General features: G+C 32.8%; 1 protein-coding gene across 5 annotated transcripts in view; it reads left to right on the top strand.

Annotated features, from left to right (window-relative positions):
* LOC145662942 (tolloid-like protein 1) overlaps positions 1 to 17,305 on the top strand; it is a 964,318-nt gene that overhangs the window by 918,519 nt on the left and 28,494 nt on the right. For all 5 annotated transcript variants that reach the window (XR_014127127.1, XM_081728975.1, XM_081728973.1 and 2 more), the window contains 4 exons: positions 5,708 to 5,933; positions 8,837 to 9,030; positions 10,687 to 10,921; positions 14,087 to 14,304. Coding sequence is in view for 4 of the 5 variants with exons in the window: in XM_081728975.1 (XP_081585101.1) it covers positions 5,708 to 5,933; positions 8,837 to 9,030; positions 10,687 to 10,921; positions 14,087 to 14,304 (873 nt within the window). In the remaining variant the exon portion in view is untranslated. The remainder of the gene's footprint in view (positions 1 to 5,707; positions 5,934 to 8,836; positions 9,031 to 10,686; positions 10,922 to 14,086; positions 14,305 to 17,305) is intronic.

Here is a 17,305-nt window from a genome sequence, read left to right as displayed (position 1 = left end):
GAATCAAATACGTAGAATTGAACAACTATTTCAAAAATGGATTACGTTTGCTCATTCAGCTTACTATCGACTCAGAGAGAAGGTCAAGGAAATGAAAACTGGCCCTCAAGTATGGTTTTTATTTTATTCTGACCCTCATATATTATAAGCTGGCCATCACTACTTCAAATCATTAGAACAATTGGTGGCAGATTGGGAAGGAAGTTTTGAGCTGGAAACAAATACAAACTTGATAAACATGTGAAAGCTGCCAATTTGTATTCTATTCGTAATGAATGAAAGATATCTTAGGTGATATTCATAATAATTGAACGCTATTTTGAAACAGCATGCGAGCAGCGAATTGGTTATCTATTTAAATTTTGTCAATTAATCTATCTATGTATAAATCAAATGAGCATCTATTTTCAACTTTACTGCAAGAACACTAGACAAAGGATTAAATGTAAAGGAGAAATGCAGAACTAAGCGCCAAAACAGACCAGGAACTTAGTGTTGCCAGATCAACTTTGACTCCTTCGTGGCGAAATAGTTAGTGGTTTCGTCTTTAGTATTAGCGACCTTGGTTCTATTCTCGGTGAGAGCATCGTAGTTCTGGTCGAAGATTAAATTATGGGTCCATGTCCTATATTATTTCCGTACTAAAAAAACGAACTTTTAACCTCCAAAAGTCCATGCCTTATGTTACTTCCGTACTAAAAAAACAAACTTTTAACTTCCAACAGAACTAACACCGTTCACTACCAAAATACTCGATGATACTACATAAAAATGAAACTAATCGTTTTGGTAATTCCAAAGTTTGAATTTTATAAATAAATTATTTTTTGACATTGCAGCTTGCAAGGGAATATGGCCAGTTATATGGCTTTCAGTTGAATGATGTGTGAGTGTGGCCAATACATCGAATTCCATTATCGATATTTCAGACTTTCTAGATCGAATTGATTTTTACGAATACTTTATAGAACACATTTCCTGCATTTATTAATTTATTTATTCACAAGAAGAATAATTTACTGTCAAGCATGCTTCCTTGTTCCACTAAACGTGATCTACCGGCTGATATATATCTTATATATGGAAAATATTTTAGTATAACAGAAATTAAAATGTAAGAATTAATGATAATTTTAGGTTAGCCCTATATGGTATCTCATTAACCATGCGTATATACACTGTCATGTTGTTAATGTCAGAATAAATAGTTTAATAAAGGAATATTTCAATATTTGTTTCACCTTAATAAGTGGCATTGTTTTCCTAAAACATCAGTTTTTAGGTTTAAAAATTAACCCCTTGCGTTCCAGGTATAATTTTCCTATGTGGGTGCTGTAATACCAGGTTTTCATTTACTGTTAAAAAAACTGTCTAAACCGTTATATAAGGCATAGTCATTGTGTGCGCGTGAGAAGAGCATTCACATTACTGATACAAAAGATTATTTGCATTGTGGAACATTTAGGCTGAAAAAGGGAAATTTTGATGTTCTGAAGAGATTTTTTGCTGCTTCAGGTTGGCAACACTGACCGGAGATCAAAGACAAACTTTTTCTTCTTTTTTTCCAATCTCGAAATACGATCTTTAAGTTGCCAATTGTTTATAGTCAAAACAAACACATGTGTGTCGTTTTTTTTAATGCTCTCTTACGCCTGCCATCTACCGAGAATTTTTTTGTCAGTAACGTGCTATTACCTAAGGAAAACAGTAGAACTTATTCCTGCCTTGTATCCACTAAAAAATTTCATCACCTCCAGGATTAATACAACCATTAATAAAGGATATGTTTTCATGATATCCCCATGGATATCACTGGTATTTTGCAACGAAGTATTTTGTGACGTCCCCATGGATATCACTGGTATTTTGCAACGAAGTATTTTATGACGTCCCCATAGATATCACTGGTATTTTGCAACCAAGTATTTTATGACATCCCCATGGATATCACTGGTATTTTGCAACGAAGTATTTTATGACATCCCCATGGATATCACTGGTATTTTGCAACGAAGTATTTTATGACACCCCAATGGATATCACTGGTATTTTGCAACACAGTATTTTATGACATCCCCATGGATATCACTGGTATTTTGCAACCAAGTATTTTATGACATCCCCATGGACATCACTGGTATTTTGCAACGGAGTAACTTATGACATCCACCTAGATGTCACTGGAACGCAAGAGGCTAATTGGTTTTTCTGCATTTTCTCGAAAACTACCCATCAACTTTTACACTGACGCACATCATTTTGTTCAGCTATTGTTATAGGTCTCATCTTTGGACATTTTTTTCTTTCCGTTAAACACTAGTAATGTTTTAGAAATTAACATTTGTTTCCCATACGTATTATATATATACAGGGTGTTTCAAAACAACACCGACAACGTTTGGGAGGTGATTCCTGACACTAAGATAAGACGAAAAGTATAGACCAACCTGCATGCACAAGTGCTTCCTTTCGAAGTTATAGGCTGCCGAAAACATGAAAAAATAAACTCATTAGTTCTTCAGTGAAGTCTTGACCCGACTACGGTAGGTCCCATAATTTAGGAGGTATGGACCTTTAAAGTTCATTTTTTCAGCTTTTCGGCATCCTATAACTCCGAAAGGAAGCATTTGTGCACCCATGTTGGTCTACACTTTTTGCTTATTTTGGTGTCAGGAATCACCTCCCAAACGTTGTCGGTGTTGTTATGAAACCCCCTGTATATAACAAAAGAAAGTTAATATAATAATTATTAGAAAAATTACGAATGATAAGTTGTAAAATAACGAATTTGAAATTTTGAAGGGAAAATTTCCTTAATTCCATCTTCCGTATCTCCACTATTGAATACAAACAATTAACAATACGGTACCGGTACTGTTATTGCTTCTTCTGAAATGCTCTCAGCTCTTTTATTAATAGTTATTAAATAAATTAATAATTGTTTAACTAACAGCCCATGCATTTTAAAGATTTGTTAAGATAAATCCCATTATGATCAGTGACAACAAGTTGATGAAGCTGTCAGTTCTCATAATAAAACATTAAATAACATTAAACGGTACGTTATTTTTAATAGTCGTTAGTACATGAAATTAATAAAATCTCTCAAGGTTTTACGAACCACGGTTATGCTGTGTAAGCTAAAGGAGACGATATGATGATAAGAAATGAATGAAACAGTGGAATGAAGGAAGTAGGAGAAAACCCATCACACGGTTTTTTGTTCACCACAAAGCCCACTTGGCGCAAGCTGAGATCGAACCAGAGACTCCACGCACAAGAGCTGAATGCTGTACTACTGAGCCACCGCAGTCCCCAACAGTCGTTAGTAAAAGTGATTGTACAGTTATACATTCCATTTGAACGAAGAAGAAGACAATCAAGTATTGATTTTACTTGTAAAATGTAACACTTTCCTCAAAGAAGAATATACGTGTTACGTTTTATTCTTCTTGCTAAGCCCTTCAGACACTGTTTCTCGTTTCTGAAATGACCCTCTTTTTGTTTGAACAAAAGATGGTTCCCTTCGCCTCTGAGTAGCAAGAGCTTGTTAGGATCTGTTACTATGGAAACCGGATTTACAAAATATAATTTAGTGCTTCTGGCTATCCTGTTATCCGAGCATCAAACTTTCTCTTTTTGTCTGTTCTAGGTAAGTGAGCGAAACTCCCGTTTGTAAATCATGAATAAAAGAAGTTAAAAGCTTTTCAGGATTGGACTTAAAATGAACATTTTCCGCTATTGTATCATTATAACTTTGCTTTATCTTCTCTCTGTTCGAAAAGTTTTCTTGATTTTATTCATCCATTTCCAGATGTTAACTTCGTAACAATATGAAGACTAAATAGATTACTGCTTGAATTTTCTATTAACCTTTAACGTTCAAATAAGATGATGGTTGATAACTCAGCATATAATATACTTGTTGATATAGTATTCTTGCCTGTCTCTCCTTTTCCTCATTAAACATTTTGTGCTTATTTTTTTTTAGTTCTTCATCCGTGTGACTTTCCACGTATTTTCATTTTTCACTTTTTTTTTCATAAGCGTTGTTTCTCTTCCAATTTTCAGGATCTGTTATTTCTTTTATTTCTGCTTTATTTTATTTTATTCTCTATTTTGGATTGCTTCTTGTTCGTCTTATACAGAATTTTGTCTTATTTTCTCCATTTGAATGAATTCTAGGAACAGAACCCAGGATCTCGTATATAATACGCACGCTGGCTACTAGACCAGACTGTAAGTGTCGCAATTCAAATTTTATTGTTAACTAAATATACTCTTAGAATTTTGGGGTCGCTATTACTTAAGGACACAATTTTAATAAAATTCTTTACCCATAGAATTGGTTATCGATGTACTAACACTCCATAAAATTGATAACCATCAATATTTTGATTTCCGAGTTACTAGCTGTTAACGAACCAAAAGTGAATGAAAAAGGTCATCATTTCGTTCAACTCTAAAAACAAATTGAAATCTAAAATCTGAACAAGCATAGAAGAATTCCATTCTCTTATTTCTGAGAAGCACTTTTATAACTAAATACTGCACGTATTAAGATTCAATATTGCAAAAGGGGCCGCGGTGGCTCAGTGGTAGAGCGTTCACCTCTGGTGCTAGGGGTCTCGGGTTCAAACCCTGCTCCCGCCAAGTGAACTTTGTGGTGGACAAACACCGTGTACGTGGGTTTTCTCGGGGTTCTCCCGTTTTCTCCCACTTTCTTCATTCCACCATTTCATTCATTACTCATTATCACCGTTTCCTTTAGCCTAACCGGCATAACCGTGGGACGTAAAACTCAAAATTTCATTTCAATATTGCAAAAATCACAAATATATCATCAATATTGAGGTGTAAAATCACAATCAAGAAAAACGTGTTATGTATTTTTAATTATTTTCTCATACAGGTTGAAGAACCAAAGATTTATTTCTTGATGTTCTTTAAGTTAGAAGAGACCAGAAGTTTCCAACTAACAATATAATTCTAAATATTATTATATGCTACGTGACTTCTGTAGGTGAGTGAGTCATAACAGAAATAGGTTAAGAGAAATGTAACCACAATTACACGATACATATAAAAGACTGCTGTAGATTAGCTTCGGGGTTCAATCAGTTCGGTGGAGAAGTAAGGCAGTTGTCTTAGTTGGAATCTGTTCTGTACATCTTCCGAAGTCTCCGTCATTTGGAGTTTTGACATTGATCTCTCCCACTCATCAAAGATTGGATTTTCTGGTCTCTTCTATCGAATATTAACGTAAATGACAATCCTTCTCTTATCCTAAAATATGGATAAATGTCTACTTATGGTTTTTCAATAGGAAATGTTCAAGAATTCTTACCATTTAGATCTCACTTTTGCCATTTCAATTAGTTAACATTTTATATTGAGCTTTCTTATGTGTTCAATAAATTATTGTAATTACCCAAGTATTCTTTCGTGCATCACTTATATTTGCTTATTCAAGTTTCCTATAATTAAAACTAAGAGTGTAGATTATGAAGTGGTGACAGGCGTTTTGGAAAACCTATATTGTTTCTAAGAAAATTTGTTTATATTTATTTATTAACGGAATTATAGCTAATAGAATTTTAAATTACACCACAATACATAGAAAACCAATCGAATTTCTTTGATAATACATATTTACAATTTATGTATAATAATCCTTTTTTTTTTCTTTCTTTCTTTTAATTTCTAGATTTTATAAGCAAGAATGACAGCGAGCACATACGTGGATCTGAGTGCGACCAAAAGATCCTGAGCAAGAAGGAGTCGCAAGGAACAGTGTATAGTCCCAATTACCCGTTTCCTTACTTGCCTAAAGTAGTATGCAGATACTTTATATATGGGATGCAAGATATGCAGCACTTAGAGAGGGTGCGACTAGAGTTTGAAAAATTTGATATTCCCGAAAAGAATGGAGAGTAAGTATGGCTTCTTTTCTCTTTGCATTATTGCTAACATACACATCTAATCCTTAGTACTTTTAACATGTTCTAGCTATAATTTTCTGTCGATAATACTGGAAGTCAGTGATTCACTGAAACAGAGATTCAAGCATCTCTCTGTTAGATTATATGAAGAATGCTCTTTTTCCAGAAATGATTTGATTTTCCAGAAATGACTTCCTCTAATACGTTCCGTACTACAATTATGTTTTCATGAAGTCATATACAATTTAAAACTATAACCTTTTTTATTTGAAGCTCTTCTTTAAAAACTCGTTGTCTTTTCCTGATTTTGATTTGGCAATCCACGTCAGGAATATGTTGATGTTCTCTCTGTATTTTTTTCGAAGTTTCATAAATTAAAAAAAGAAGAAAAAGAAAAGAAACTTACAGATAATTTCATACTCTCAATTAATTGGAAAATTGAATGATATTCTGCATGTCTTTGCAAGAAAGACATGAAAAATTAATAATGAATCTTTGTCCTTCATTTAACAAATTATTGTCGAAGTTGGACAAGAACGTTTTACTTTTTTCTTTTGCATTTTCTAATATATATATATAATTATTTTTGTTATCTATATAATATATTTGCAGTAACAAAATGAACTGCACATGGAAATTTAGTGTATTTAGTGTTCATGTAGTTATCTAAGTTAATACTTATTTATTTATTTATTCAATTAATATTGGTTATAATTATTTAATGTCCATAAAAGAACTTTTCATGGAAAATCTGTCTTATAACATAAGTAAACAATAAAATTTGCAATAGGACGCCTCACTAAATCGAAAAGAGTCACCTCAATTTCCAAGTTTTTACCATATTGTTCTAGTGTATATCAGAAATTGATTACGAACAAAAAATATTTTTGAAGCAAGGATTTGAATACAGCTTTCCTAAATTTTAAGTGTGATTTTCTTTGAAGACCTCTGGCAATTTATTGTAAAGAGATCAACTCAATGTTATGAATATTCTTATAATTATAATTTAGTATTTTAAATATAAATCATTTCTTCCTGCTTCGAGTAAGATATCCTTTTGAGTATATATTTTCTACTTTGGTATTGCTTTTGATGAAAATACACATTAAAATAAGCCTAAATATTTATGATGGCACTGTTGAAAATTCAACTTTTAGATCACAGGCCTGTAATAAGTTCACAGGTATAATTTAACTATAGTCCTAGTAGCTCTTTTACCAATATAAGACAAAGAAAATAGGTAACGGAATCTCTTAACGGTTTTTAAATTACAGAGGTCTCTAGCAACTATAACTGAATGCATATTGATCTATGATTATATCTTAAATGTCCTGAGAAGTTATACTTCCGTAGTTTATATATATTTCAAGTGGGCTTTGTGGTGAACAAACACCGTGTGCGTGGGTTTTCTTCGGAGTGTTTTTTGTCGTTTCCTAGTACTTTCAATAGTACACCACGATCATCCATCTCATCACCGTCTTCTTTAGCCTGGTTTATTCTGATGTACAGTGAACTGATCAATGCTCTCTGAATGAACATTATAGATGAATGATCACTGTAGATCATGTCTCTCACACAATGATGCCTTCGTTGGTCACGTGTGTCGGTATCGTATATACTGTGAAAGATGCTGCGTACCTGATCGACACCATACTTGCAAACAACTTTCACTAATGCCAAGGCAGAATCAGCTGTCATCACTAAACACAATGACGTGCCATTCACAACTTAGAATGTTTCTTCCGAGGCATCATTGGATACAGTTGTGAGAGTCTGACAAATGGCACTCGTGATCGTAATTTTGCGTTTAACAACGGTTGCAATTGATTCTGGGTGATACTCAGGTGTAAGTGCAAAGTTGGTTCTATTCCCTGATGTCATGCAATTCGCAAGGACAGCTCGCCTGATATGCTGATTTCTGGAGTGCATCGGTGTTCTTCTACCATCTGTAACAGGTTGACATGCGTGTGTACGTTCCTCTAATCAGCTTCACCCATATTGAGATGTATAATACACACTTTCTGTGTGAGGATTCTGTGGAATGACTACCAAGCCTCCCGTAAGTCTACTATATACCCTTGTTCAAATTTGGATAACTTCACAAACTGAAGTCCTAGCATGTCTCACATGTTCACTCTTAATTTAATGTAGAGTAAGGTGCTAGAAACGCGCCACCTGCTATTATAACTTCGGAATTTCCCCAGCCATTGCTTCCTTCTGCATTGGAGCTGTTGGTCATTAAATGTACAGTCCTCTACCAGTAATCCCGCGAATACGGTGTTTCGGCCCTACTTCCTTCAGGGTTTTCTTTCTTTTTTAATAGCAGTGTAGGAATGGAAAACGGACTATTTACCAGAAAATAGCGAAAAATGATCATACAAAAAAACAAAAATAAATAAATAAACTATCAGAACTTTCCCTAAATGCTTCATTAGAAGCGATGCGAAAAAAAATCAAAGGAAATAAAGAAATACGCAAGAACATAAAAATAAATGGGAAACGTCCAGATAGGCGGTATCTTTGAATTCATTATATATCAGGATGCTATATATCACGAACAATGTCCAAGAATATTTCTGATAGTAATGCTTTATAACATGTTCGATTTTATTCATTTCATAATATCCACGACTCTGATAACACACCGATAATAAGCCTCTAATTTTAACTAAACTTTGCAGAGTAAACTACAGCAAGTCGTCATATACAGTAAACATTTAAGGATAGGATTATAAAGTATGCTAAATTCAATTGTTTTCGCAATTTTCAACTGTCGGCGAGTTATAGTAATATACCTAATAATATTTGATAATTTCTAAGATATTTTCTTGTAGAAAACAATTTAAGATTAATTTTTGCACATATCATATCTTGGCTTGCTCATGTCTTTTCAGATGTGCTGATGGATACTTGAAAATGTACTTGCGGGGGCAGGATGAATCTTTCGCTTACGACAAGTACGATCATGAATTTTGTGGCAAAACCCTTCCCCAGGAACTGGTTTCTGAAGGTCCTCGCCTTATGATGGTGTTCAGCGGTGGAGAGGAACCGGGTAGTGGTTTCAAGGCTAGATACACCTTTGAAACAGGTAAGGATACATCTATAAAAAGAACAATCGACAATAGAATTCTGATAAATGCTGGTAACAACAACGTAAACTGTTTCTAAATGTTTTCAATCTTCTGATTTTTAGATAATTTTAGATGTATTTCTTGTTCGTGGGAGGACGAGTCTTTATACTAAGTATTTGGATCTACTTAAACAGCATTGAAGTTGCTTTTAATAAGAACTTTTATAATGTTTTAAATGTCTGACTTGCATATAAAATTAAGTATCACATTATATATTTTTAGTCGCTAAATCCATACCTGGCCTCCATTTTCTCGATGGCTTACACCTTTTTAATTATCTGCCCAGAAGTACACAACATATGTCCTAAACTTGAGTAATTGCAGCTTTGTTTCGGTATCAATAACAGTTTCGCTATCAAAATGTTAACTCTAATGGTCGTCCAAAACCTATCTATGAAATCAATAATAGTAAAGTGTAGAGCGCGCTTTATTCCTCATAAACAAATAGTTTGGAACTTTTTTTAAAATCAAAACATAATTGATTGGTTAATATTCAGTCTCAATGAATGTCCCAATGAAGAATCGAATAATATAAAGTTTCCAAGTATTATATTAGATAGCCAATCATTATGAGTAAACTAATATTATATTGAAAACTACTTATAGAGCATTATGTATAATACAACGTTTAAGAAACGTCTTCCTCGACATTATCGAAGACCAGTTCTTTTCCAAAGAATTATTGCAGATGGCCGAATATATTCGAACAGCAAACTCACACAAATGATGCATTATTATTACAAAAAATCTATTAGAAAAACTAGTGATCAACATTGGAAACTATTATTTATTGTAGTACACTAACATTAAGACTGTCAAAAAAAATGTTATTGATTCATTGAGAACAAAATATTATTGTAATTTATAGACAAAATATATACAAGTTTTGTTCTTTATACTATTTAGATTTAGTTTATATCATTTCTTATACGATGTAACATATATAAACCTTAAGAAAGTCGGAATACATTTTTAACTTTAGATCACTCTGAACAAGAATTTCTACTACCTGCTTCACTCTTCATAATCTAATAAGCTGAAATGCTTCTCATTAAACAGTTCACAATGAATTCCAAACTCCTACACATGAAACACACGAAGGAGAAAGTTTTTGGTAAACAAGTACACAATAATAGAATAACACCTGCTCAAACTTTTTTCCCCCACTCTATGTCAACAAAAACTTTTCTTTTCAATCAGAATAGCAAATTTTGCAAATACCTTCAAATTAGAAACGTGTCAAATATAGTTTGAAGAATATAAATGCATTTTCTTTACTACAATATATGACGATTTTAACTTAAGTTGTACATTTTTGCTTTCTTTCTGCTCTTCGTTTCTTAAAACATACACACATCTTAAATGACACACAATGACTCTGCCTACAATAATGTGCTTATTTAGTTATATCTACTTCAGATCTCAAGTCAGCATAATCAAATGCAAGTATATTCTTTTGCTAGCTCACAAGCAAACTTTAATTATTACATTATACATTGCCCTCGTAAAATATTAGCGAATAAGAAATTTAAGCATCGAAAATACGTGCGAATTTTGGAAGATTGTAATAATACAAAATGATTTTTTTTTTTTTTCCTACTTTGTCGTTTCAGACTATAGAGTTCCAGGAACTCCGTCGCCGAACCGCACGATGGGCTGTCACTTCACCTATCGTAGTACAAGCAAGAAGCACGGAGATTTCAATTCGCCTCGCTATCCTTCCAACTACCCTTCGAGAACAAACTGTACCTATATTTTCACGCCCACACCTAACGAGCAGGTTAACATTGTGTTCGATTTCTTCAAGGTACGCGCTGATAGAGTCAACAGTTCCATTGTAGCATATGGGTAAGTTTCTACAAGAAATGGGAGTACATATAACAACTATCGCTGCCACCATATGATATATATATCTATGATAATAGCCCTAATAGACTTTCTGAACAACAATCTATAAATTGTCTAGGAAGTTAATAGAATTAAAGCTAGGAAAAAACAGTACGTTGCACTGTTTTGTTTTCCCACTATTTTAAGATTAATATTCTTTAATTAACATATAGGTAGATATAGATGTAGACACAGTGAAAACGAGTGAAACATGAATTTCCATACACCCTATCCCATCCCTTATCTAAGTCTTGACAATTCTGGTAACTATCAGTGAAAATGCAACGTCTAATATATCTAAAAGAAATCTATAATAATTTGAAGAAAAAAAGTGAGTACATTTTGAGTTTATTAATAATAACATAGATTTAAATCTCTACAGAATAAACGTTATACTGGTACACTGAGCAGATAATCAAGATATAACTTAGCACGTTTTACTGTACAATGAAAATTAGGGTAATCTGATAAATATAGTCTATATCTATGAATAAGTATATTACCAATATATTTAAAATGAAAGATACAAAGCTATGGTATTATAAGATACGTAAAGAAACTCTTTTTTTTCGCATACAAACTTATATTTTATTTGTGTTCTCTGCTTTGTTTATATAGTTTGAATTTTAGACAATGTTTCTCCCGACCATTTGATAAATATAAATAACAGAAAACACTATTACTTCACGTTTTGACAAAATTTCTTATATTCTTCAGATCTGCGTGTTTTCTATTTTCTTAAATGCTATATTCATTATACAATGTTATTGATTTTTGTATCAGGTGAAACTAATTAACTGTACTTGTAAAAGTTGTATGTAGGTTTCTTTTTTCAGGAAATAGCTATCGGTGTGCTAAATATTTAATATCAATTTATGTAATCTATAATGAGATTCATTCATTATTTAGATTACCTTCATCTACATGATATATTTTTTGTTTTAACAAAGATATATTAAGATAGCCTCTATAGACATAGCTGATATGTACAATTACATTCCAAAGAATTTTTCTATTTATTGTACACAAATCAGTTAAGACTCAACAAATTCTCTGACCTTGAAATATATGTGAAACTATACAATCTTTTGGACCTATGTAAAACGAACTACTTTACATTTGAAGCTTGTTGTCTATCCTGATAGTGAACTTTGCAATGAATTGCCTTGAATCTCGGATTTTACAATCAATTGAACTTAAGTAAATAAAATATTTCTGCTATGTTCACTATAGTGCTTTAATATACGTACAAGACTGATAAGTTTCTTGTACGACAATTAAATAATATATATCTTAAGACATATTCCAAGATATCACGGTGAAATTAGAAAAAAGTTACAATAAACTATTTAGATTTAAACATATAGGAAAAGGATATTTTTTACTGTTGTCTACAGAAAATCGATATTCAATAATACATATATACATCACAAATCAGCGCATCCATATTTAACGAAGGAAATGTTTGGATATATATATATATTTCATCAGAGCTTAGAGAATAGTCGCGCTAGAAGCAGATATTAAAACTGTAATAGATCACATTAGAACAAAGAAAATGGTTATGAGTCAACACTATATAATAAGTGTATATCACAATAACAATCACAATAATATCAACAAAAATAAAAACAATTTGAACATTAAGCTTTCTTTCTTCCTAAATTATCACACAAACTAAAGAAGCATCAGACTACGATATCTTTTATCACATCCTTAAGATATTTTGTCAGGGCATTATTTGAGAAGACAATTTCTTCTCATGTAATTCCCTAGACTGTATATTATTTTTATTTTTTATTATGTTTTAAAATTATTTCCAGTATTACTCTTCTTTCCCCAACTTTCGCTAACACTTTCTCACTGGATTTTCGTTCCACCCATCTATTACTTTCCATTCTTTTTCAAACTTACATTTCGAACGTTCATAGTTTACACTTCGATTTTCTTCAATACCTTTCATTAATTCATATATTCTCACCAAATCTAAACTATTTTGCTTCATCTCGTTTTTCAAATTTTCTAATTCTCCTCTCTGTAATATGGTACATTCGTTCCATGTTCCCATTCTCAATTTTTTACCTTTATTTGTCCTAACATATATTATTTTCTTGTTACGTCCTTCTTCCCAAACTATCTCTATATCTGCAATTGGAAGAAGAAATTTTAGTTTGGAAACTACATTTTACCATGCTAATGGTCATTTCTTTATTCGCAGCAAACTAAAAAAAATAATATGATATGTCACAATTGCTTTCTACACTGATGTGTTTCGATTGAAATCTTTAAGTTGTACGTCTCATGGTTATGCCGGCTAGGCTAAAGGAGACGGAGATAATGAGAAACGAAGGAAATGGTGGAATGAAGAAAGTGGGAGGAAACGGGAGAACCCCTAGAAACTCACGCGCACGATGTTTGCCCACCACAAAGTTCACTTGGCGCGAGCTGAAATCGAACCAAGGACACCATACACCAGAGGTGAACGCTCTACCACTGAGCCATCGTGGCCCTGTTGTGTTCCAGCCGTTAATGTCACTCTGACCCTGCCTGAAATTAGCCTCATATTACTGCCATTTACTATGATTTCTATCAACTTGGCTACTAGTAGAAGAGCCAGTGCCATCTCTCAGAAGAACTGTTGCTTTATCGTATATTTTTATTTATATGATATATTCATCTACATTTAACTTTATATTCATCTATATTTTATATTCCTCTATATTTATATTCGTTTATATTTAAATTTTGAACGTGTAGCACCTTAAATTTCAAGATCATCTTTCATACATGATCTGAAGAAGGTAACAGGGAGAAAGTTGCTGCAATTATTAGCTGCACAAGCAAAGAAGGGAACATAAATTTAGTTTTTCGTACAGCTACAAAGCTCTTTAATAATGAATATTTCGTTTTATCAACATAATGGATACCATAAAAACTACCTCAAATTTTGTGAATAAAGAAAATTGAAGCATTGACAACCATTATTTCTTTCTTTTCTTTTTTAAAAATGAAAGTATAAATCAAGAAAAACACTATGAAAATTGGGAGAAAGATTTTCTTAGTAATAAAGTAAACTATGTGGAAACACTTATTATTTTCAGATTAACTGGAAAACTTGTATTTCAGGAACGTATGTCAGGAAGATTGGTTGGAGATTTATAATATGTACAAAGATAACACAGAAAAGTTGATTGGGAGGTACTGTGGACCCACTACACCTGGTCCCATTGAATCGTATAGAGGAGCAGTGGGGCTCAAGGTAGTTCTTCATTCGGATGAAGAAGGTGTATATAGTGGTTTTAAAGCAAGATATGTGTTTGAAGTTGCGAAATCAATATTTGGGGGTAAGTACAATGGGTATAACATTTTAAAATGGTATCAACTAACGCATTTATTTTCCAAACGGAATAAGTTATTGAATCAAAAGAGTTGAGTTACTCAATAAATAAAATACAACAGAACTAAATGGTCCTTTTAAGCCACCATTAATATATCTTCCCATTCTAATTTTTGCTACATTAAACTTAGTGTACTGTATAACTAAAATAAAGAAAATATTACCATGAATCCAGTGAATTAGAGAGTAATTCATACTATTTCGGTGTTCGTTGATATCTTTTTCAATAACTTCTATACACTGCTAAATTGATGATGGGCTTCCTGCCTTCTAGTAAAACTTTCAGAGAGAAAAGTGAAATCTTCAGTTTCAAAAACACCGTTGGACTTGACCCTTCTGAGAAACTTCGTAGGTATTTTCCCCGTTAGGAGGCGGTTTTATGTTCTGCCCGTGCATAAAGAAAAAAAGGCAACTTTCTTGATTACATTAATTTACTTTTCTATATATTGAAGATATATAGATGAATTTAAATACGTAACATGTTTATTTCTTTTCACAGTGTGAAACTACGGTAAACTTCCAAACCATGTGAATTCAATACACTAACTTCAAATAGCATATCTATAACTACTAGTTGCAACAGAGTAACGAAATCAAAGATTGATCAAGACTGCTCCTCGATTGCTCAATTCATATCAACAAGCTATCCGGTACTATTTTTATTCTATAGTGATAAATATTAAAAACGGGAACGGTTAATTTAAACCACTCCATTTAAATATAGGCTTAACGGAGGAGGTAGAATATATTCCTGGGACATTTAAACGATTGCAAAAAAACCGTTTGTTGCCATCCATTACTGTTTTTGTTCTTAGGCGGTCAATGTTGAAACCGAAAATGATTTATACCTAGCATTTCGAGTTTGAATAGAAGGTTAATGGAAGAGATGAAATCTATTTTTGAGATGGTAAATCGATTGACTGAAAGTGCTTCTCAATATCTCTTTCCATTTTTGCTGTATGCAAATCAATATTGAAATCAAAATACCACTAAATTTTAACCACTTCCAGTTTCCGTAGAGTGTTGCGGGTTGTCTTGTGATGATATATGAAATGCTGAACCGATCGCAGAAAACTTGTACGGTGATAATGTTAAAACTAGAAGTGATTAATTTGAACCACTTCCTGTTTGAATAGAAGGTTAACGCAAGAGGTGGAACTTATTCTTGGGATGCTAAATCAACTGCAAAAGCAACTTCTTGCTATCAATCACAGTTTTTGCTCTTTGAATATCAGTATTGAAACCGGGAATACGAATAAATTTCAACCACTTCTGGTTTCGGTAGAATGTTATGGGATGTGATTATATGTTTCCTTGAGACGCGGAACCGATTGTCGCTATGTATTACCATTTTTGTTCTATGGCGATAAAAGTTGGAACCGGAAATTGTTAAATTGAACTACTTCCGGTTTAAACAGAGAATTAACGGAGGAAATGGAACATATTCTTGGGACGCTAAATCGATTGCAAAACGAACCGCTCTTCGGTATCTCTTACGGTTTTTGCTCTGTAGAAATTTGTATTGAAACTGAAAGTACTAATATATTTCAACCACTTCTAGTTTTCGTAGAATATTACGGGTGGTAATGGTATATTTTCTTGAGACACTGATTCCATTAATAATAATAATAATAATAATAATAATAATAATAATAATAATAATAATAATAATAATAATAATAATAATAATAATAATAATAAAAATAAACACTTCTGGTCATTTGTTACCGTTTTCGTTCCATGCTGATAAATGTTGAAACCGGAAATGGCTAATTTGAGCCACTTTCGGTTTGAAGAAAGAGTTTATGGAGGAGATGGTGCCTACTCTTGGAACGTTGAATTGATCGTAAAAAAAACTGCTTCTTGATATCTTTTACCGTTTTTGATCTACGAAAATCAGTATTAGAAATTTCAATCACTTCTGGTTTTAGTAGAGTGTTATGAGTGATAATGATACGTTCTCTTGAGATATTGAACCGATTGCGAAAAAACGCTTCTCTATATCTATTACCATTTTCATTCTTCGCGTCCAACGTTGAAATCGGATATAGTTGATTTCTGCCACTTCCGTTTTGAGTAGAGAGTTAACAGAGGAGATGAAACCTATTCTTAGGACGCTGAATCGATTGCAAAAAGTAGCTTCTTGAAATCTTTTACCATGTTTGGTCTACGGAAATCAGTATTGAAACCGGACGTAATAGTTAATATGAACCACTTTTGGGTTTGTTAAAGTTTTGTGGATAGTCATAATACGATGTCTTGAGACAATGAGTCGTTTATAAACAACTGATTCTAGCTATCTTTTGTTTTCGTTCTGTGGTGATAACACTGAAACCGGAAACGTTTAGTTTAAACCACTTCCGCTGTGAATAGAAGGTTAACGGAGAAGAGGGAACCTATTCTTGGTATGCTCAATTAGTTGCAATAATAATAATAATAATAATAATAATAAAATTAAATTTAAAAAATGATATCGTTTACCGTTTTTGCTCTGATACATGTCGACAGACAGACGGACATAGAAGTTCTATAACACCTCCGACACTTATGCATAGCATGATTTGGAAGTCCAAAATTAAAGTTGACTGGGAAATTGCCTTGTCAGGTATTATCAGCGAGTAGGCGAACAATAAAATAATCCTCTGTTACACTCTTACATTAAGTCCGTGAGGATGTTACAGTTTAATTTAGCAAAATTCACAGTGTATAAGATATATATTCACTGAATCTTCAAGAGAATCGTCCAGTTCATAATTTGACTGATACTTGAGGATTTCAGTCATCATGCTATTTTATTTGTTTGTTGTTAAGTTTAGCGTTCTTTTTCAGCACCGAGATCATATGAGACGTAGACCTACAGTTTAAGGTGGAATCTGAACTATCATAATGCGTTCACTTGGTCTCTGACCGGGAATCGAACACGGGACTTCGTGCATCAAAGGCACATG

The sequence above is a fragment of the Thermobia domestica genome, chromosome 10, assembly GCF_964235325.1.
Source record: "Thermobia domestica chromosome 10, izTheDome1.hap1.1, whole genome shotgun sequence".
NCBI classification, from domain to species: Eukaryota; Metazoa; Arthropoda; class Insecta; order Zygentoma; family Lepismatidae; genus Thermobia; species Thermobia domestica.
Note: the sequence above shows the minus strand (reverse complement) of the source record. Positions and strands in the feature narration are given on the sequence as shown.